The 23375-nt window shown below is 42.7% G+C and overlaps 1 protein-coding gene across 1 annotated transcript; it reads right to left on the reverse strand.

The window, feature by feature from the left end:
• Positions 1-162: 162 nt before the first annotated feature.
• Positions 163-18677, reverse strand: ZNF613 (zinc finger protein 613). The gene is made up of 5 exons (XM_080644285.1): positions 18535-18677; positions 11925-12132; positions 9570-9696; positions 9209-9301; positions 163-3598 (listed from the first exon to the last, which is right to left on the reverse strand). Exons 2-5 carry the CDS (start codon positions 11937-11939, stop codon positions 1866-1868), a joined length of 1968 nt encoding a protein of 655 aa, XP_080500411.1. The 5' UTR covers positions 11940-12132; positions 18535-18677; the 3' UTR covers positions 163-1865.
• Between the last annotated feature and the right edge of the window lie 4698 nt (positions 18678-23375).

The raw sequence follows: 23375 nt of genomic DNA on the forward strand, positions 1-23375 counted from the left end.
TCTCTAAGACATTCAAAGGATTTCACCTTCTGTCCTCCATTTTTAGTGAAATTATTTTCTTCCATTAATTGGGTTTATTCTCCAGATCCTATTCCTTCTCTGATCTGCTCACTTTTATATTCTGACAGGAGCCTCTTTTCAGGATTTTTTTTTAAGTTTCTTAGAATACTGATCCTATTTTTAAAAAATGAAAAAAATAACTATTTAAAAAATAAAAAAGAGGGACAACAAAAGAATACTGATCATTAGACTTTCCAGGAGCTCCATTCTTTCAGTGACAAAAATAATCTTGATTAGTCCAATAGCTCATTCATTCATCTTTCAATTCTATACATAATTCATTTCTTATTTGCTATGTTCTGGGAAATATACCATCACCTATAAACTATATCAAGGAATTTATCATCTGGGTAGAAGATAAGACATGAACATTTTTTAAAAAGTATCCATACCCTATTTTATGTGTGTACCAGTAAAATAAAATGAATCCCTCCCTTCTCCAAAAAACAATACGCACCTTAGACAAGAAATTATCAGGATACTTTGTTTCTTTTACTATATATCCTTTTCAACTAACTTAAGTGTATACGTACTCTGATTATACCTGCTGAAGGGTAAAACTATATGCATGAAATCTATCTTTAAAAAATTGCTAGCAGCCAGAGCTAGGAAGCCAGAGAGGGAGAAGGGGAAAAAGAGAAAAAGAAAAAAATTGCTAGCTCAAAGATAGCAATAACCTTTTGTTTAGTCCATCACCATCATCATCTATAGGTCCTAGAACAGTGCCAGATAAAGGAAATGGTTGTTAATGTTTTTCTGAGTGGTGTGTGCACAGGGTGGGAAACTATCTTTTGGGCCAAAGCTTGGCTGACAGGTTATTCGTGAGTTTTGAGCTCTGTTCCAGGGTAATGTTTATAAAGTTAGCAGATCCAAACATGCTGTTTTACTGCAGAATTAAATGTATTGTTTCCTTTTGAAGGACTTCAGTCATCTAAAATACAAACGGAATAAATTTAGAAACAAAGAAATGCAAGAGCTAACCATATAATGTTCCTACGTGAGAAAATAGATTCATGCCCCCAACAGGGGGAGAGTGCAACACAGACAACCTCCTTTAAATTAAGGAGTCCTGCCCTAGCTGGTTTGGCTCAGTGGATAGAGCGACAGTCTGCAGATTGAAGGGTCCGGGGTTGGATTCCGGTGAAGGGCACATGCCCGGGTTGTGAGCTTGATCCCCAGTAGGGGGGTGTGCAGGAGGCAGCTGATCGATGGCTCTCTCTCATCATTGATGTTTTTGTCTCTCCCTCTCCCTTCCTCTCTGAAATCAATAAAAATATTTTTTTAAAAAAAGAAGCATTAAATTAAGGAGTCCTCATAGACATATCAACTAGGAGTTTGATTCAAGGTATACTGTCCTACAATGTACACTGTGTCTATTCTCTGATGTATAATTATGTTAGAATTGTGACACAAATCCCTAAAGTCTTCTTCATTCGCACAGGCCTTATTTACTTCATGCATTTTCCGATATTTTGCTGAAGATGTTCCACAGTTAGTGTGCCCAGAGTTTTATTTCTTGGGTTTCCTCTGCCAGTGGATGAGGTAGACAACCCTGCCATAATCACTGCCTTCAAAGTTCCAACAATTTCTCTCCTGTGTAAACTCTCTACCACCTACTGAAGTCTTATTTCTGGAAAAGGATTTCCCATGGTCATTATATTTCTACCAACAGGAGCTCACTCATGACATGTGACACATGAAGCGGCACGGATAAGGTCTATGGTGCCACGAAAGGCTCTCCCAGTCTGTATGCACACTTGTCTCAGCAGACACTTGTAAGCCAATAATGAGCTAGAATGTTTTATTCAAGGGTCTTCTGCCTTGATTGTATCACAGTTTACTCCTGTGTGTTTTTTGAGACATACAATATGACATAACTGGTCACTGAAGGTACTACCACATTCCCTGCATTCATCAGGTTTCTCTGTGCCAATTCTGTTATCTGCTGAGGCTGCGCCTCTGGCACCTGGCGGTCCCACAGTGGCCACGTGCCCATCCGCTAGGAACCCACTGATGTGTAATGAAATCTGACCTGCCACTGAAGGCATCTGAACAGTCACCGTATCAACAGGGGTTTTCTCCTGTACTCTGTCACTCGAATGAGCTGAGCTGTGACTCTTTGGAGAAGAGTTTTCCAACTTGACGGAACCTACGCATCTCTCTCTGGTGTGCAACATTCCCTTATGGTACACCAGGCATGACAGGTGGGCGAAGGATTTCCCACAATCAGAGCACCCGTAGGGTCTCTCTCCTGTATGAGTTCTTCGATGTCTATTGAGGCAAGACTTATCCCTAAAAGCTTTTCCACAGTCACTGCATGTATAGGGCTTCTCCCCTGTGTGAATTCTCCGATGGTTAATGAGACCTGACTTGTGTGAACAAGATTTTCCACATTCGGTACACACAAAGGGAGTCTTTCCGGTGTGAAATCTCTGATGTGATATAAGGCAAGTTTTCTGGCTGAAGCCTTTTCCACACTCAGTGCAAACATAGGGTTTCTCTCCAGTGTGAGTCCGTTGATGTATAAGGAGATTGCCCTTCTGGATGAAGCCTTTGCCACATTCGTTGCATATATAGGGTTTCTCTCCTGTGTGAGTTCGCTGATGTACAATGAGATTCCCCTTCTGGATGAAGCCTTTCCCACAGTCACTGCATATAAACGATTTCTCTCCTGTGTGAGTTTTCTGATGGGCATTGAGCTGTGATTTCCAGCGAAAGGTTTTGTCACATTCCATGCATTCATAAGGTTTTTCTCCCGTGTGAGTTCTCTGATGTTCTATGAGTCTGGACTTTCTGGAGAAGGCTTTGTCACACAGACTGCATCCATGAGGCTTCTCTCCTGTGTGAACTCTCTGATGATTAACGAGCCGAGACTTCTTGATGAAGCCTTTCCCACATTCATCGCAAACGTAGGGTTTCTCTCCTGTGTGAGTTTTCTGATGAGTGAGTAGCCGTGATTTCTTGGGAAAGGCTTTGTCACATTCGGTGCACTCATACCGTCTCTCTCCTATATGAGTTTTCTGATGTTCAGTGAGCCTGGACTTCCTGGAGAAGGCCTTCCCACATATGCTGCACCCATGAGGTTTCTCTCCCGTATGAACTCTCTGGTGATCTATGAGGCGAGACTTCTTGATGAAGTCTTTCCCACATTCACTGCATACATGGGGTTTATTTACCTTCTGAGTCCTTTGCGCCTTAAGGGATTGGGAGTTTGTATTTACAGAATTAACACATTCAGGAAATTTTATTTCAGTATGATATTGCTCATGCCTTTCATGGAGGAAAGATTTCGCATGTCCATTAACCTCAACTGGGTTCTTTACTTCACAGCTTCTGTTCTGGTTGACCAAACTTATATTTGATTTCAATGCTTTCCCATGCAAGTCAAATGTATCATGATTTTGCCTTAAAGGAAAATTACTTTTACTCCAATGAATGATGTTTCCAAATGCATTATGTTCATGGCACTGTTCTGTTCTCTTTAGACATCTTTGATTTTGCAAATACCTCTGTAGGTGACGATCATTTTTCTTGGTTTCTAGAAAAGAGAAGAATAAACCTTTCCATTAGCTTGGTATAGAATAAAACTATTTTTTTTTAAAAAATATATATTTTATTGATATTTTACAGAGAGGAAGGGAGAGGGATAGAGAACTAGAAACATCGATGAGCGAGAAACATCGATCAGCTGCCTCCTGCACACCTCCCACTGGGGATGTGCCCGCAACCAAGGTACATGCCCTTGACCGGAATCGAACCCAGGACTCTTCAGTCCGCAGGCCGTCGCTCTATCCACTGAGCCAAACCGGTTTCGGCAAAACTATTTTTTTTTAAATATATTTTTTATTGACTTTTTACAGAGAGGAAAGGAGAGGGAGAGAGAGTTAGAAACATCGATGAGAGAGAAACATCGATCAGCTGCCTTCTGCACACCCCCCACTGGGGACGTGCCCACAACCAAGGTACATGCCCTTGACTGGAATCGAACCTGGGACCTTTCAGTCCGCAGGCTGACGCTCTATCCACTGAGCCAAACCAGTCAGGGCTAGAATAAAACTATTTCACTAACAGCTCTGTGAAGATTGACGCTTTATTGATAACGCTGATCTCAGTTTAAAGAAACTCCAAGCAAATATGTTTTTTATCACTTCGACAAGGTTAAAATACAATAATATAAACAAAAAAAACTAAAGGTAAAAACAGTCATTGTATAAATAAGGTATAATTCATTCCAAATGAGTAAATACAGCCCTAGCCGGTTTGGCTCAGTGAATAGAGCGTTGGCCTGCAGACCAAAGGGTCTCGGTTTTGATTCCGGTCAAGGGCATGTACCTTGGTTGCGGGCTCCTCCACAGCCTGGGCCCTAGTCCAGGCTCATGCAGGAGGCAACCAATCTATGTTTCTCTCTGTCTTTCCCTCTCTCTTCCACTCTTCCTAAAAAAAAAGCTATGGAAAAATATCCTCAGGTGAGGATTAGAAAAAAAGGGGGCACATGCCCGGGTTGCCGGCTCGATCCCCAGTAAGGGAAGTGCAGGAAGCAGCCAATCAATGATTCTCTCATCATTTATGTTTCTATCTCTCCCTCCCTCTCTCTTCCTCTCTGAAATCAGAGAGCATTATGCTAAGCAAAATATGCCAGTCAGAGAAAGATAAATATCACATGATCTCACTCATTTATGGAAAATAATGAACAACATAAACTGATGAACAAAAATAGATCCAGAGACAGGGAAGCATCGATCAGACTGTCAAACCTCAGAGGGAAGGTAGGGGAGGGTGAGGGTAAGGGGGAGAGATCAACCAAAGGACGTGTATGCATGCATATAAGCCTACCCAATGGACACAGACAACAGGGGGGTGAGGGCATGAGGGGGGGGTGGTGGTAATGGGGCGATAAGGACATATATGTAATACCTTAATCAATAAAGAAAAATATAAAGAGCTTGGGTTTTAAAAAGTCAACTGAGGAGCATCAAACATTATTTTCCTGTTAAGGAAAATAAGCATTAGGGTTTTGTGTCAGGAACCAAATATGTATTTCTTTTTTTAAAAATATATTTTATTAATTTTTTACAGAGAGGAAGGGAGAGGGATAGAGAGTTAGCTGCCTCCTGCACACTCCCCACTGGGGATGTGCCCGCAACCAAGGTACATGCTCTTGACCGGAATCGAACCTGGGACCCTTCAGTCCGCAGGCTGACGCTCTATCCACTGAGCCAAACCGGTTAGGGCCAAATATGTATTTCTTTTATCACAATATCACACTAGGGAACTGTCACCTTTCCTGGCCACACTTTATAATTGTTCACATGCAATATTTAAACTTGCTCTCCTTTCCATGTAATGATCCCTAAGTCCATATCTGATGTAATTATCCCTAAACCCACATCTTTATCTTCTTTCAAAAGTCCACACAGAGATCTGGGTTTCCATCGTTTAAGGCAGGGGTGGGGATCATCTGGCCCTCGGACCACCTAAGGCCCAAGAAATCATTTGATCTAGCCCTGCCAAGGTTTTAGGGGTAAGTTAATTACATGTTTCACCAAATATAGCAGGCTAATTTTTAAGTTGATAATTTTGTGTGGCCCCGGAACGATGTTATAAATATCCAAATGGCCCTTGGCAGAAAAAAGGTTCCCCACCCCTGACTTAAGGGATCCCAAGGGATCACACTTCTAACCAAACCAAGTCTCTTGACAGTTTTGCCTTCCGTTTTTTTTTTTTTGTTTTTTTTTTTTGCCTTTTCTAGAACTACTGGGCATACATTACTATCACTACACTGTTGCCACACAGTTAAAAAATAAGACTACAGCCCTGGCTGGTTTGGCTCAGTGGATAGAGCATCAGTCTGCGGACTGAAGGGTCCCAGGTTCGATTCCGGTCAGGGGCACATGCCTGGGTTGCGGGCTTGATCCCCATTGGGGGACGTGCAGGAGGCAGCCAAACAATGATTCTCTCTCATCATTGATGTTTCTCTCTCTCTCTCCCTCTCCCTTCCTCTCTGAAATCAATAAAAATGTATTTTTTAAAAAGTAATAATAAGACTACATATCTAAGGATAATATAAATCAAACTTCCAAACCTCATCATTCTACCCAATTACTAACAAAATCCACAACAGTTAGCCTGGAAATAAGTTACATTACCAACAATTACCCCATTTATTCATGCTGACACTCCACCAGTTCCCCTACAGCTACCTTCTAAAATCGGCCTTCGAGTGGCAGGTTTCAGGCCAATCTTTTGACTGCACATTTCTAACTTGATACCTTCATTCTTTGCCCTTCATCTTCATTCTGTCCTAGATATGCCTCCTGTCTATCACACTATCATTCCCCCATTCTGTCACTGTAAACGGCTTCCCCTAAATTTGTAATGTATTCCGCCTTTACTGTTCATGTTGACAATTAACTTGACACAGCCCTGAATTGTAGCAAAAGCTGAACGTCTACCTATTACACACAGACTGTATTTGTTACTAAAATCTTACTCCTAAAATGTATGGCTTTATTTCTCATTCAATTCAACTGCTTCTGGCACATATTAGAGCTGTGGTTCACCAACTAGGCTCAAGAGGGCCTGTTGTCAGCAGTATATATAGACTAGCCAGGCCATAATCCCAACGCCAACAAAAACACTCTCAGAAGAGGTCCTGGTACATGTATTGAGAAACCATGCATTGACCGGCTGGTGTGGCTCAGTGGTTGAGCATTGACCTATAAACCTGGAGGTCAGTGTTCTATTCTGGTCAGGGTACATGCCCAGGTTGCAAGCTTGATCCTCAGTGTGGGACGTGCAGGAGGCAGCCAATCAATGATTCTCTCTCATCATTGATGTTTCTATCTTTATCTCCCTCTATGAAATCAATAAAAAATATTTTTTTAGAAAAAGAAACCATGCATTTAACAAATCTTTCTGATTGCTAGTTGTCCAAGACTCTTCTTAATCTGTACTCACACCATAGATCTCATTCAGTCCATTTTTCCACCTCTCATCCTAAACTCTCCCTGAACTCCTTAGATATATTCAAATGCAGCAGAGTGCCCCACTTGGATGTGAACAACCATGTGTAAATTACAATGTCCAGCCCACATCTCCTTCTCCACACACCGTCTTCATCTTGGGAATGGCAACTCCATTCCTCCAGGGATTCACACCCAAAACTTTACCATCATCCTTCATTTGTATTTTCCTCTCACATCCTTTACCTATTCAATAACAAGTCATTTCTGCCTTCCTCTTAAAGATATTCGGAAGCTGACCGCCCCTCACCCTCTCTACCCAGGTTGAAGACACGTGTTCTGCTTTGCACTACAGCACATAGGCTCCCAACTGGATTTCAAACTTCAGCCTCTGCCCGCTGCCATCTACTTTCTACAAAGTAGCCACAGGGATCATTTTAAATAAAAATTACATCCTGTCACTCCTCTACTGAAACCTCTCAAATGTTTGTTCATCTCATTATTTTTATTTTTAAAAATATATATAAATTATTAATTTCAGAGAGGAATGGAGAGGGAAAGAGAGATAGAAACATCAATGATGAGGGAAAATAATTGATTGGCTGCCTCCTGGAGATCGAGCCCGAAACCCGGGCATGTGCCCTGACGGGGAATCAAACCGTGACCTCCTGGTTCATAGGTCGACACTCAACCAGTGAGCCATGCCAGCCAGGACACCTCAATATTTTTAAAAATCAAGTTCCTGAAATGTCCTACGTGACCTGTTCACTCCAAAATCTAGCTACCACCACATCGCCCTTATCTCCATATTATGCCCACCCCACTGTACTCACACAGGCTTCCTTGAGATTCTTCCTGGGCCTGTGAATCTGCTATTTTGTCTACTTTGGAACACAATTCACCCAACGGACCTACTCACATCCCTCATATGGTTGCCAAAGTCATTTACCAAAGAGGCGTTCCCTGTCCTAGAGGACTGAAGATCGAAGGGCCTAATAGATTCCCAGCTGCTAACAGCAGCTCCCAGCCCCTCACACACTATTCCCTTTTGCTGTTTGATTGATCTTCTCAGCAGTTTTCACCTCAAGACATCTTATTTATATAGACTTATTTTGATGAATTTTATGTCTTCTTCATTTAGAATAAAATCGCCACGCATTATCTTGGAGGTCGTGTTCCTGGCTGTCAGCGCCGGTGTGTAACAGGTTATCCAACCACATTTAGCGCAATCAAAAAGTATTTAAAACAATGGACCAAGAAAAGATTCTCATGTATGGAAAACACTGTGGAGGCTCCTTTAAATATAGTTGACCCTGAGTTTAGCTGGGGAGGAGGGAGCAAATTGTATAAGCAAGATCACACCATATAATGGAGGTCATTGACAAGAGAGAACTGTCCATCTTATATGAGTGGCATGACCATGATTAATTGGGATGTCATGTCATCAAACTATCATAAGGAAAAGGAAACCTTTAAGAAAATGAATCCAGCCCTGGCTGTTGCTGCTCAGTGGTTAGAGTGTTGGCCTGTGCACTGAAGGGTCTCAGGTTCAATTCCGATCAAGCGTTGCAGATTCCATCCCCGGCCCAGGTTGGGGCGCAAGCAGTAGGCAACCAATTGATGTGTCTCTCTCACATCAAGGTTTCTCCCTCCCTCCCTCCCACTCTCTCTAAAAGTCGATGGAAAAATATCCTTGGGTGAGGATTAACAAAAAGTAAGTAAGTAAATAAATAAAATCCTAACCCCCAATCAAAGATGGGGGCGGGTGTTAGGAAGGGAAATCAACCTTATCCAACGGGGCAAGAAGGTGCTGTAGTCAGAAGACAGCGCTAACATCACACATCTCTCCTTGAACAGAGGCAACGGGAGGTGGAATTTCCGAGAAAGAAAATGAAGGAACGGGTGCTGTTCCTGGGGGAAGAAAGACGGTGAGATTGAGAATTGTAAGGAGAAACATAGAGGGGCGGGGGTGGGGGGGGAAGAAATCAAGACCTGGATGAAACAAACAGGGATCAAGTCCAAGAAGAGACATGTTCCTCTAAACGCCTAAAGAAAAAGAGCTCTTTCATGGGCGGTTCCTGGAGGCTCTGAGTACGTGACCTCAGACACCTCACGGCTGTGACTCCTCTGAGTGACTAGAACAGGACTTCCTCGGCTGCCTTCCTTGGTGGCTCTCGCTCACTCACCCGAGCAGATCCCACTGTGGAGTCCATCTTCTCTTGTCCATGGTTCCCCTCGTTCCCATCTGGACAGTGTGTCTGGCTTGCTGGCCGGATACCCTGTTCACGGGAAGTGACAGAAGAGATGGGCTCTTTGACATGGGCTTTGGTGTGCTAACACCGAAGAATGCTGTACCTTAGGAACTACGCAGCCCGCAGGTCAGCAAAGGAAAGGCTTTTCTCTGTACTAGGGCACGTTATACCCTCTAACCTGGCACCAGAGAGGGGACTGAGACTCATCTACTACTTTAGAGCATCACAGACACTCCGGACCTTTCAGAAGCCATGAAAGGCCACCCTCTGGCTGACACGGGGGAGCTGTCCTCACCCACTGACACCAGGTGGCTGCAGGTCTCCATCATCACGTCCCTGTACAGGTCCTTCTGCTCGGGGCCCAGGAGCTGCCACTCCTCCCAGGTGAAGTCCACGGCCACATCCTCTAGTGTCAGTGGTTCCTGTAACAACACGGTCCTGTTTAACAGGAGTGTTTCTCTTGTTATTGAAAGAGAAGGAATGTGAAGAAAGTTGTTCTGCTCATTTTTACCATACAGGTTACATCTATATTAAGTGTTTTGGTTTTTTAAAAATATATCTTTATTGATTTTGGAGAGGAAGGGAGGGAGAGGGAGAGATAGAAATATCAATGATGAGAGACAATCATTGATTGGCTACCTTCTCACCCCCCAATACTGGGGATCGAGCCTGCAACACGGGCATGTGCCCTTGACCAGAATGGAACCCGGGACCCTTCAGTCTGCAGGCCAACACTCCATCCACTGAGCCAAACCAGCTAAGGCTGTTTTGATTTTTTTAAAAAACTATATTGTTATAGAAGCAAAATCTATCCATATTCAACATCAATCTCTAGTAAACTATTCTGTAATTGTGCAGTCAACCATCATTCTACAAATCAAGTATTTATATAATAAGTAGTCATTAAACCCTCTTGCTAAAACCAGAAAGATTTGCATTTAATATATATGTATATGTATTTTTAAAGGCACATATTTGCCAGGCACTAAACATATACTACTAATATCAAGGTAACTAAAACATATTCCATTCCTACATTTACTGTCAATCTTGATAGCCATCATCAGAATCAACCAGAAAAAAAAATGCAGACAGTATAATTACAAGATACTACATATTAAACAAATATATTTTATATATTAGGAGGAATAATGCATTTTTCCAAAACATGTCCAAAGAATAGGAGACTATTAAAGTCATTAAGCAGACTAAGAACATAAACAGCAGCCTTCAAAAAACACAAATATAGTCACGTGCTACATAACATCTCGGCCAACTTCGGACCACATATACAACGATGTGTGGCTGAAAGGCAATAAGAGATGAGGCAGTAGGAAGTGGCTTTGAACACAGGAAAGAGTGTACTATCTTATAGAGGAGGATGTACTAAAGAAAACCTTCTGGGACCCCTTCGCAGACAACAGTACTTTCCACACTGCCTACTGCCAAACCTGACCTCAAACACTAGTTCAGCCACGTGGTCACACAGGACCTTTGAATGCCATGCAATCCTTCCATTTTCTTAGGCCATCGAGGTTTTGTTTCTAGATTAATCCTGACTGCCATGAGGCTGGGTCGATGGGTCACTGTTATGGTCCCATGAAAACCTGTGCCCACTGAGCTCTTGTGGTCTATTCTCAAAGGGATCTCTGAGGAGCCCTGCTTTTGCATTTACAGGAAAGCTGAAGTTAAGGACACGGCCTAATATCTCAGCTCTAGGAAGAACCATAAAAAATGTCCTGTTCCAGCTGGTTTGGCTCAGTGGAGAGAGCGTCGGCCTTTGGACGGAAGGGTCCCGGGTTTGATTCCGATCAAGGACATATACCCGGGTTGCGGACTCAATTCCCAGTGTGGGGCGTGCAGGAGGCAGCTGATCAATGATGCTCCCTCATCATTGATGATTCTCTCTCTCTCTGAAATTAATAAAAAATTTACACTAATAAAAGAGAAATATGCAAATTGACCGTACCTCCGCAATGCCCACCAGTCAATCAGGTGTGAGTATGCAAATTAACCCAACAGAGATGGTTAATTTGCATACGCAGGCACGGAGCGAAGACTGAAGGCTCCAGCCCAAGTGAAGACTGATGAATGAAGAGGCTTGGCTTCCCCGCTGTGGCCGGAGCGGAGAAGCCTTGGGACTTGGCTTCTCCACTGCGGCCAGAGCGAAGGCCTGGGTCCCGGGTGCTTGAGGAAAGCCAGTGCCGGCTGCCAGGGGAAGGAAGGCCTATTGCACAAATCTTCGTGCAAAGGGCCTCTAGTATATATATATTTTTAAATGTCCTAAAACGTAAGTGTCAGGAAACATAGAGTGACACCCTCTGAGGAAGGGCCTGCTGTCCCCTCTGTCAGTGAAGAGCCTGTCTTCATCACGGTTCTCTGGCTATGAGGGCTGTCAGAGATATTGGACAGAAGGTGACAGCTCATGTAACCTGTACGATGCTCCAGTCACACTATATTCAAACATTAGTCATTTAGTGAGGTTCCCGGGAACAATACATTCCTCATCCTATTTTGCCTTAATGTTGAAGTTAGAGGCTAAATTTATTTCTGCACAAATCGGACTCTTCCATTTAATTCAATCATGTTTTCAAGTCCTTCAGAAATCAATCACAGAATGAAGGAAAGAATAAAACAACCCGGAAGTCACCTGGTCCTTAATCATTTTCTTCTGTTATTGGGGAATGGCCAGGAAGATGGACGCTGTGTCTTTGATCTCTTCTTGAGCTGCTCTAAATTTCTGGGTAGAAATCTTACACTCTGCTCAGTGGTGTCCCCACAAATGATGCCATCCAGGTCCTGAGACCTCTTTCTCAGGCCACCTGGTAGATCTTGGTCCTCGAGCCAGGACCTGTGGGCTGAAAAGTAAATTCGCTGTGAGTGTACATTTCCTCTGGGTCCAGATGCTGTCCCTGCTACTGTCACTCAGCTGATTTCAAGGCCATCTGTCCCTTTATCTGGAGCTCTGGAGGCCATTACCCTCTGGAGCAATAAACCATAAGATTCTGAAGGTGTGGGCAGTATGTGCTCCTTCGGTGAAGTCAAAGTGGGGTGAGCCTTGACCGGTTTGGCTCAGTGGATAGAGCGTCGGCCTGCGGACTAAAGGGTCCCAGGTTCGATTCCAGTCAAGGGCATGTACCTTGGTTGCGGGCACATCCCCAGTAGGAGGTGTGCAGGAGGCAGCTGATCGATATTTCTCTCCTATCGATGTTTCTAACTCTCTATTCCTTTCCCTTCCTCTCTGTAAAAAATCAATAAAATATATTTAAAAAACAAACAAAAAAAACCCCAAAAAACAAAGTAGGGTGAGAGGGCAAAGGAGAACCAGCACAATGCGATGCCCCCACAGCAGGGGACGTCTCACACATTATTATTGGACAGAGACATATAAAAGGCGAGGATCCAGGCACCTATTTCTTTAATATCATATGTGTTCATGTATCTGTTCAGAAATCTCTGTACAACTCATTGTAAACACACTTCAGTACTAAGCCGAGCATTTCGCTAATCATTATGTGATACAAAGGAAAACAAATAGAAAAAAAATTAAAGCATATAGAGCAAGACTATTGTTTGTGGACATATACACACTTTGTAACAGTATAAAACATGCATTATATAAAACAAGTTCAAGACCGTGGTTATCTCTGGGGAGGAAAGAAGGGGATCGATTAAAGGTTATCACTTAAATTGTATTTGCAGCAGTTTATCTCTTTAAAAATATGAGAGAGAGAGAGAGAGAAAGAGGACTTTATGATGGGAAATCCCTTTGACTGGAAATGGCAGCTCCAAGAACCCATCCAGCAACAGCAAAACATCAAGTGAGAAAAATCTAATACATCCTACATATGTCCAGTGAAACAATATACATACTTTCTCTAAAGTCAAGAGCAAGGCAAGGATGAGCAGTATAACCACTATTATCTATTCCATTCTGGAAATGAGACCCCACTAACTGGATAAAGAACCAAGTAGGAATAATCAATAACAGAGAAGAGGAAGCAAATTATAAGACGTTCCCTACCATGATTAATCAAGAGTCAGAGTTTCAGAGATTTTGAGTAAACATATATCAAAAATAAGTTTTAGCCCAATCAGCATGGCTCAGTGGTTGAGCTTCAACCTATAAACCAGGAGGTCACGGTTTAATTCCTAGTCAGGGAACATGCCCAGGTTGCGGGTTCAATCCCCAGTGTGGGGCGTGCAGGAGGCAGTCGATCAATGATTCTCTCACATCACTGATGTCACTATCTCTCTCACCCTCTCCCTTCCTCTCTGAAATCAATAAAAATATATTAATTAAAAAATAAAATACGTTTTAGCCCTGGCTGGGTAGCTCAGTTGGTTACAGCGTCATCCCAACACCAAGGTTGTGGGTTCAATCTCTGGTTAGGCACATATAGGAAGCAACAAATGAATGAATAAATAAGTGGAACAACAAATCAATGTTTCTCTCTCTCTCTCCTACCTCTCTCGCTCTCTCTCTCTCTCTCTCAATTAAAAATTATTTTAAAAATTTGTCAGATGATTACAAAATTTATATCTAAAAATTGATAATATTCCAAAATACACACTTTTTATAACAGTGTTACATGACTGTGAATAGTTTAATACTCTGCATTGAATACTTTCAATACTTTAATTAAATATATTAATTGAATACATTGAATACTAGAATCCAAAATCCACTTCTAAAAATGTTTGCAAAGGAAATAATGGCAAACACATGCAAAGCTGATGTAAAAGTATTATTTAGGCCTATTAGTAGAGGAGTAATTGAATGAGTAAAAGTACACACATCTAATGAAATACTACGCAGTTATTAAAAATGCTAACAATCTATATTTAGTAAAGAGACATGCACCTCAACGTTATGTACAGCATAAGCACATGAAAACATGTTGAACATCATTAATCTTCAGAGAACTGCAAATCAAAATCACCAGTGAGATACCACTTCACGGCCCCTAGAATGGCTATAACAAAACCAGGGAAAGAGCAAGTGTTGGTGAGGCTGTGGGGGAACTGGAGCCCTCATGCACTTCTGGTGGGAATGTAAAATGGCACAGCCACTTTGGAAATGTCTGGTTGTTCCTCTGCAATTAAACATATTCAGCGCTCACCTCACTGAACTCTCTCTCTCTCTCTCTCTCTCTCTCTCTCTCTCTCTCTATATATATATATATATATATATATATATTATTGATTTCAGAGAGGAAGGGAGAGGGAGAGAGAGATGGAAACATCAATGATGAGAGCGATTCACCGATCGGCTGCCTCCTGCATGCCCTCCACTGGAGATCAAGCCCGCAACCCGGGGATGTGCCCCAACCAGGAATCAAACTGTGACCTCCTGGTTCACATGTCGATGCTCAACCATGGAGCCAAGCCGGCCAGGCCACCTCACTGAACTCTGATGAGCTACTCTGCTCCCCATGATTTTATATTGAAAAATTTCAGCCCTGACTGGTTTGGCTCAGTGGATAGAGCGTCGGCCTGTGGACTCAAGGGTCCCAGGTTCGATTCCGGTCAAGGGCATGTACCTTGGTTGCAGGCACATACCCAGTGGGGAGTGTGCAGGAGGCAGCTGATCGGTGTTTCTCTCTCATCGATGTTTCTGACTCTCTATCCCTCTCCCTTCCTTTCTGTAAAAAATCAATAAAATATATTTAAAAAAAAAAAAAAAAGAAAAATTTCAAATATATAGCAAAGTTTAAAGAATTTTACATTTGAATACCTGTATGCCTATCACATAGATTTTATCATGCCTTTGTTTCCTTTATTATATATCTATCTATATGCCACTCCTTTACTCATCAGAAATCTATCTTTAGTCTTTAAGATGGAGGAAATATTTCTGTGCTCATTTACCATATGATCCAGAAATTTCACTCCAGGATTACATCAGAGAAGTAAAAACATGCCCACACAGCCCTAGCCAGTTTGGCTCAGTGAATAGAGTGTCGGCCTGTGGACTGAAGGGTTCCGGGTTCAATTCTGGTCAAGGGCACATGCCCAGGTTATGGGCTGGATCCCCAGAAGGGGGCGTGCAGGAGGCAGCCGATCAATGATTCGCTCTCATCATTGATGTTTCTCTCTCTCTCCTTCTTGCTTCCTCTTTGAAATCAATAAAAATATATTAAAACAAACAAACGTACACACAGAAAAGCTTGTATGCAGATGTTATAGCAGCATCTACACTAATAAAAGAGTAACATGCTAATTGACCGTACCTTCTTGACGCCCACCAGCCAATCAGGAGTGAGTATGCAAATTAACCCAACAAAGATGATGGGTTAATTTGCATACACAGGCACTGAGTAGTGGGGGGAGGGGTGGGATGCTTGTGTGTTGCCATGGCAATGACGCAGGCATTCCACCCCACCCTAGCTGCTCCAGGCCTCTGGGCAGTGTGGGAAGGCAGAAAGGTGGCTCAGGGCCAGAGCAGAAAGGCAGCTAGGGGCGGAGCGAAAAGGCAGCTCTGGCCAGAGCAAAGGCGGTGCTGGCAGCCAGGGGAAGGAAGGACCATTCTTGCACGAATCTTCGTGCATCGGGCCTCTAGTTACTTATAATAGCCCAAATGTGGAAACAACCCAAATACCCACCAGCCAATGAAGGGATAAACAGAATGTGCTGTATCCACACAATGGCACAGTATTGAGGTATAAAAAGAAATCCATGCTACCACATAGATAAACCTCCACAACATGATGCCAACTGAAAGGAGCCAGTCACAAAAGACCACATTATATGACTGCATTTACACTGAGTGGCCAGACTATTATGCATTCAGAGATCATCATAATCTGGCCACTCAGTGTATATCCTATATAATATCCTATATAATAAAAGGCTAATATGCAAATTGTCCCCTCAACCAGGAGTTCCACCAGCAGGCAGGCCGGCCAACCACCCATGTCCCCTCCCCCTGGCCAGGCTGGCCAGACCCCACCCATGCACGAATTCATGCACCGGGCCTCTAATACACACACACACACACACACACACACACACACACACACACACACAGTGGCCAGATTATTATGCATTCAGAGATCATAATAATCTGGCCACTCAGTGTATATGAAATGTCCAAAAATAGGCAAATCTATAGAGAACACAAAGAAAATGGCTGCTTACAAATGGGGGAAATGGAAGGACAGAGGTGGTAACTAGAAGGCACATGGTTTCTTTTTGAGGTGGTGAAACGTTCTGAAATTGACTGTGCTGATAGTTGAATAGGACTATGACTATACTAAAAACCACTGAATTGTACACTTTAAATGGGTAAGTTGTGTGGTATATGACTAATAAAACTTATTTTTAGAAAGCTCTGAGTAGAATTCTCATCATATGCTTACTGGAAGATTTAGGGGGAAATGTATAAATGTTTGCAACTTACTTTGAAATACATTTTTTTAAATGTAAAAAAGATGGGTTAATGACAAGCAGAATTGTGATATATGGATAGATATGTAGTAAAGGAAACACAATAGAATCATGATAAAACCTAAGCATATAGGTATTCAAATGTACAATTCTTTTAAAAAATATATTTTATTGATTTCAGAGAGGAAGGCAGAGGGGGAGAAAGATAGAAACATCAATGATGAGAGAGTCACTGATCAGCTGCCTCCTGCACATGCCACACTGGGGATCGAACCACAACCCGGGCATATTTCCTGACAGGGAATTGAACTGTGAATTCCTGGTTCATAGATCGATGCTCAACCACTGAGCCACACTGATAGGTTTCAATTGTACAATTCTTTAAACTTTGCTATATACTTGAAAATTTTCATAATAAAATCATAGGGAACAGGGATGCTCATAATAGAAAGGGTTCAGTGAGGTGAGCAGAAACAAAATAAAATAATTTAATATAATTGCTCTTCTATGTAACAGTAAATTTAAAGAAAAGAACAAAAAAGGTCGAAAGTAAAAAAGACACCATTCACAATGGCAAAAAAATTAAAAGTCAAGGTGGAGATGAGGGACAGGGAGCCACATCCTTAGTAAATGCAGAATCATAACCTGTCCTTAAAAGTGACAACTGCATTTTCAAGTATTTAAATTCCACCTAAATGAATGTACACATTGAGTGATTCCAGTCATAATGGCATGGATTTGCCTCTTGTTATACTGTTACCAGAAATTTAAAAACTATATATATTTAAAGGAAAAGTTTTGTTATATGAATGTTTATGTTATGAAATTAAGTGATGAGGCAAATTATCAGCGATTTCTTGGAATTATGCAAATCAAGCATAGAAAAATGAAGACTAAAAGAAACATATATGAACATTTTAACAAAGGTTACCACCATTGGGGAACTGAGTGCTATTGTACTTGTGCTATAATGATGCACTTACGTGTGTGTGTGTGTGTGTGTGTGTGTGTGTGTGTGTGACGCACAAATTTGCAGGAAGGGCAAAATCCTCATTTTAGTGGAAGCCTGACCTTTTCAAATGCGCTTTGAATCGTCCATCTCCTACAAGCTTTCAGGTCAAGATGAAGGAGGGATGGGGGAAGCCAAAGCTTTGCAAAGAAGGTACGTTTGCAACTCACCCCACCCACCTCCAGCTTCGGCTCTCACAAAGCCCACAACGACGGAAACATTAAAATATATATATATATATATATATATATATATATATATATATATATATATTTAAAATATATTTTATTAATTTTCTACAGAGAGAAAGGGAGGGATAGAGGGTTAGAAACATCGATCAGCTGCCTCCTGCACACCTCCTACTGGGGATGCGCCCGCATCCAAGGTACATGCCCTTGACCGGAATCGAACCTGGGACCCTTGAGTCCGCAGGCCGACTCTAGCCACTGAGCCAAACCGGTTAGGGCTTAAAAATATATTTTATTGATTTTCCCAAACACTGGTCACTGTCCATCAGCATAATCACGAGACTAGACCCCGGGATGCTGACCGTGACCCTGGCTCTTGTCATTGAGCCGCATCTTAAATCCCCAATGCGAACAGACACTGCCTTCCCGATCAAAACCCAGTCCCCACCGCAGTCCGCAGTCTCACACACACCAAACCCTGGCCACGGACCATCAGCCGTGCATCTCGGCCGGCCTTTCTCTACTGACCACAAGCATCCCTCAGGGCTGACCCCGCAGGCACCTCAACCACAGACTGCCCAGCCGCCGACTCCCGCTGGCTGCCTCTGCCCCCACGGACCCCACTGCTCTCCCACCCCAACACTCAAAGACACCTCTATCCTTTCATCCTGTACCTCTGAGAGCTCCACACACACAGACAAGAGTTTTCTCGTGACCGACCCCACTGCGACCTTCCACGAACTGCACTTCCGTGAATTCTCCTCCGCGTGCGTCCTCGCTCAGCCTAGGCGCCGGCCTGCAGCGACCGAACAGAGTCGGCGGCATTTCTGCGGAGCACCGACACCTGGATTTCTGGTTTCCAGGAGAAAATGTCTGCGCCCACTTCCTCATCGTATCCAGGGAGCGGCCATCTTTCCACACTTGACGTACAAAAAGCGAAATAGCCGTTTTGGCTGGAGTAGTCAGGGAAGGGTCCCGAACGGTGAAAAGTCTCCGAAACCACCCCACGGAGCACGGACACCTGGATTTCTGACGTTTCCGGGCAGGAAATATGTCCAGGCCACGGCTTAGCACTTGACTGGAGAAGAGGCAAAAGGGCCGTTTTGACGGAGTCGCCAGGGAAGGCTTGGAACGGTGGAAAGCCACCGAACGACCTCATTGCTCAGCACTTTAAAACCCTGTGAACAAACTGCATTAACTTTCAGAAGCTCAAACGGGCACCAGGCAAACGTGGGGCGGGCTACGTCCACCTCTAGGGAGAAAAGCTGTCCGCTTTGCACGGAGCACGAGTCCCAAGTGACACCGTGGGCGCAGCCATCTTGCAAGTTAGGTGTCCGTACAAAACAAAGCGGCTCTTCCGCGGAGTTCAAGAGCAAAGGTACAGGCTGAAAGGCAAATACCCCGAAAATGCTTTTGGCGGAAAGATTTGGGGGACAGAAAAGGGTCTTCAGAATCACTCACTGGGTATAGCTATAAAGCCATCAAAGGAAGTAAACACCTCTCTCTCTCTCTCTCTCTCTCTCTCTCTCTCTCTCTCCCTCTCTCCCCCCACCCCATCCCGGGACTGAAGAAACAGCTTCCAGTGATGCCAATACCAGAGTGGGTCTTTTTGAGAACTGAAGGCCAGGATTTTTAGAAGGCATAAATAACTCCACAGGGAATAAGAAGTTATGCAAGAATGGAAAAGTAATCACAGTACAGGGTGTCCCCAAAAATGTATTCACACTATTTTTCTGATAGCTCCGTTGATGTTTCTTTCTTTTCAGATTTAACCCAGTGGAATTAATAACTACTCCAAGTGTGCATACATTTTGGGGGGACACCCTATATATTACATGGCTGAGCTATAAATCGTATTTAATAGCCATCATAATGTAAACACTACATCTGATTTTTTAAATTGTGGTAATGTAATAAGTCAACTGTTCCCATGGTCTGTGAGCCACTTTAGCAAATTACCAAACTGAGGAGGAGGTCATGGAAGTCCATGATTTATAGCTAATCCATCAGAAATACAGGAAACTACCCCCCCCCCCGGCCGCCAACCTGGCAATTGGCATTTGGGGTGGGGGTGGGGGGTGGGTAGCAATATTGTAGGATTGGGCCCTTAACCTGACTCAAGGAAGACATTGTCAGAATTGAATTGAATTGAACACACACTTGTTATCGCAGATAAATAGAGTTGCTTGGTGTGGAAAAAAACGATGCATTTGGTGTCAGAAATATTATAAGGTAGAAAAACAGTCCTCATTTAGTTGGTCCTCCTTTTATGCAGCTACTTTGGAATACAGTCTGGCAGTTCCTCAAACAGCTAAACACATTTACTATTCTGTAATCCAGCAAGCTCACTCCTAGGTTTACATCCACGAGAAATGGAAACATATGTCCACACAAAAACGTGTACATGTTTATAGAAGCATTCATTAAAATAGCCCCAAATAGAAACAACTCAAATAGCCACAAACTGATGTGGAGAAAACTAAAATGTGCCCTATCCATACAATGGAATACCAGTATTATTCAGGTGTAAAAACGAAGTCCCGAAACATGCTGTAACATGGACAAACCTTCAAACTTTATGTTGAGTGAGAGAAGTCAGTCACAAACACTACATATTATATGACTGCACTTATAAAATGTCCAGAGTAAGCCAATTTATAGACAGAAAGTAGATTAGTAGTTACTTAAAGGTGGGGAGAACTGAGCTAGAATTAAAAGATAAATGTTTGCCGGGCCAGCGTGGCATCCACCTATGAGGCAGGAGGTCACAGTTTGATTCCCAGTCAGGGCGCATGCCCAGGTTGTGTGCTCCATTCACAGCGTGTAGCATTCAGGAGGCAGCTGGTCAGTGATTCCCTCTCATCATTAATGTTTCTCTCTCTCCCTTCCTCTCTGAAATCAATAAAAAAATATTTTTTAAAAAAGGTATATAAAAGAAGGTATAAATATCTAGGATATGATTTAGAAAATGATAACCAAGCTAAAATAGGAAAGGGGGAAATAATAAACAATGTATAAAGAAATAAAACTAAGTTTTTTACTCACCTTTAAGATGGCAAAGCTTAAAAGATTAATAAGGTGGTGAGAAAATAGGCATTCTGATACATTTAGCTTTTCTTTTTTATTTTTTTACATGTGAAGTAAGAGTGAGATGTATTTCCACAATCTATAGCTTTCAGAGTATTAATAAAATAGTTCCTTGTTCAAAAAATATGTATATACTAAATAAAAATTAGCCATTAGCTTTAAATAGGAGTTCTTGAGGGAGGAAGGATAGCAGTCGGTAAAGTGTGTTCATTACTAGAACATTTTTGGACAACAATCTGGAATTTTTCATTCTCTTTTACTTAACAATTCCAATGTTAATAATTTCTTCACTAGAAACTATATGTGAAAAGATTTTAGATAAAGACTGCACAGAAATTTCTACCAAAAGTATTTCTGGTCTTCTATTTTCCCCACGTCACAAACCTTCACCCTCCCTATTACCGCTGATCCTCCCCGAGTTCTCTCACCTTTTGCCCCAGAGATGTCACCTAACGTTCATTACCAATTCTGGCTGAAGAAGATGCTTTCATTCAACTAAACTCGTTTACTCTGTGCCCACAGGAGGCATCCCGCCTTCCTCCTACCACCTTGGCTGTTCCAAACCCTATATTGTTCTCTAAAAGCATCCCTGCCAGTCGCTCTACCTGCTCCCAACTCCCTAAAGGACGCCTCCCAGTCCTATACAGACACGTGCATCTTTTCCAAGATGGCTGCGCCCACTGGGGGGGGGGGGGCGGGAAGGGCAGCCTCTACAAATCAGCAGCAAAGCGGAGGCGGCCATTTTTATTTTCCTGCGCCTTGCTGAAAAGTGATGGGACGCAGTTCCTTGGAGACAGGTTAGAAAGGGTGCATCACCCTTTGTGACATAATGGTGGATGTAATGATGCTTGCGATGGACGTCATTACCCCCAGGTTGAGAACTGCTAGCAGGGTCGCCTAAGACCATCAGAAAACACAGATATTTACATTGCAATTCATTAACAGTAGCAAAATTACAGTTATGAAGTAGCAACGAAAATAATTTTATGGTTTGGGGTCACCACAACATGAGGAACTGTATTAAAGGGTCGCAGCATTAGAAAGGTTGAGAACCACTGATTTAGATGGAAAAACTTTCAAATCATATTTAGATTTAATCTACCAGAGTAGAAGCTGTGACATAAGGGAGCCTGCTGAGTTTAATGGAGATGGAAGATCCTTTTCTCCATGCAAATCATGAGCAAACTCATACTGAAATGAAATTCCACAAAAGTAGCAAACCCATCAGAAATAAGTCGTAATCCCTTAAAATTCAGCAAACACACTGAATAGAGAATGCCTATGAATGTACTGAAAGTGGGAAAGCCGTCTTCAAGAAGCCTCAGCTCATGGAACATAAGAGAATTCATATGGGAAAGAAACTCCATGGATGCAGTGTCTGTGGGAAAACCTTTTCCAAGTTCAAGCTCACTGAACATCAGCACACTCACAGTGGAGAGAAACCTCACGTGTGCAAACCTCATGCGTGCAGCAAGTGTGGGAAAGCCTTTCTCAGGAAATTTCAGCTTACTGAACATCAAAAGAGTCACCCGGGAAATAAACCCCATGTTGCAGGATGTGTGGGAAAGCATTCTCCAGAAAGTTCAGGCTAACTGAACACCAGAGAAGACATACAGGAGAGAAACCTTATGAATGCTTTGAGTGTGGCAAAGCCTTGTGCAGGAAGGCAGAGCTCAATACACATCAGAGAAATGAAAGAGGAGAAAAACCCTATGGATGCAGTGAATGTGGGAAAAGTTTCTCCAGAAAGTCACAGCTCATTCTACATCAGAAAACTCACACAGAAGAGAAACCTTTTCTATGCAGTGACTGTGGGAAAGGTTTTGTTCAGAAGGGCAATCTCATTATCCATCAATGGACTCACACCGGAGAGAAACCCTATGGCTGCACTGAATGTGGGATGGCCTTCAGCCAGAAGGCATGTCTCATTACACATCAGCAGTTTCATACGGGCAAGACTCCCTTTGTATGTACCCAATGTGGAAAGTCCTGTTCGCAGAAACCAGGACTCATTAAACATCAGAGAATTCACACAGGAGAAAAACCCTATAGGTGCAGTGACTGTGGGAAAGCCTTCACCACAAAGACAGTGCTCATTGTCCATCAGAGAACTCATACAGGAGAGAGACCCTATGGATGCGATGAGTGTGGGAAAGCTTTTTCCCACATGTCATGCCTGGTGAAACATAAGAGGACACACGTAAGAGAGAAACATACACATTTATTCAAGGTGGAATATCCTCCCACAAATAGTCACAGCTTATTAGATACAAGTGAACTCCTGCAGAAGGAAAAGCCCGTTAATTCGGGGACTGTGACTCCTCAGACATCATTAAACATCAGGGGGATCCTAGTAGATAGGAATGAGGTTACTGTGGAACAGCCAACTACTGGATATGCACCCTCAGCAGATAACAGAGAGTTCATA

The sequence above is a fragment of the Plecotus auritus genome, assembly GCF_963455305.1.
Source record: "Plecotus auritus genome assembly, chromosome: 10".
In the NCBI taxonomy this organism is placed as follows: Eukaryota; Metazoa; Chordata; class Mammalia; order Chiroptera; family Vespertilionidae; genus Plecotus; species Plecotus auritus.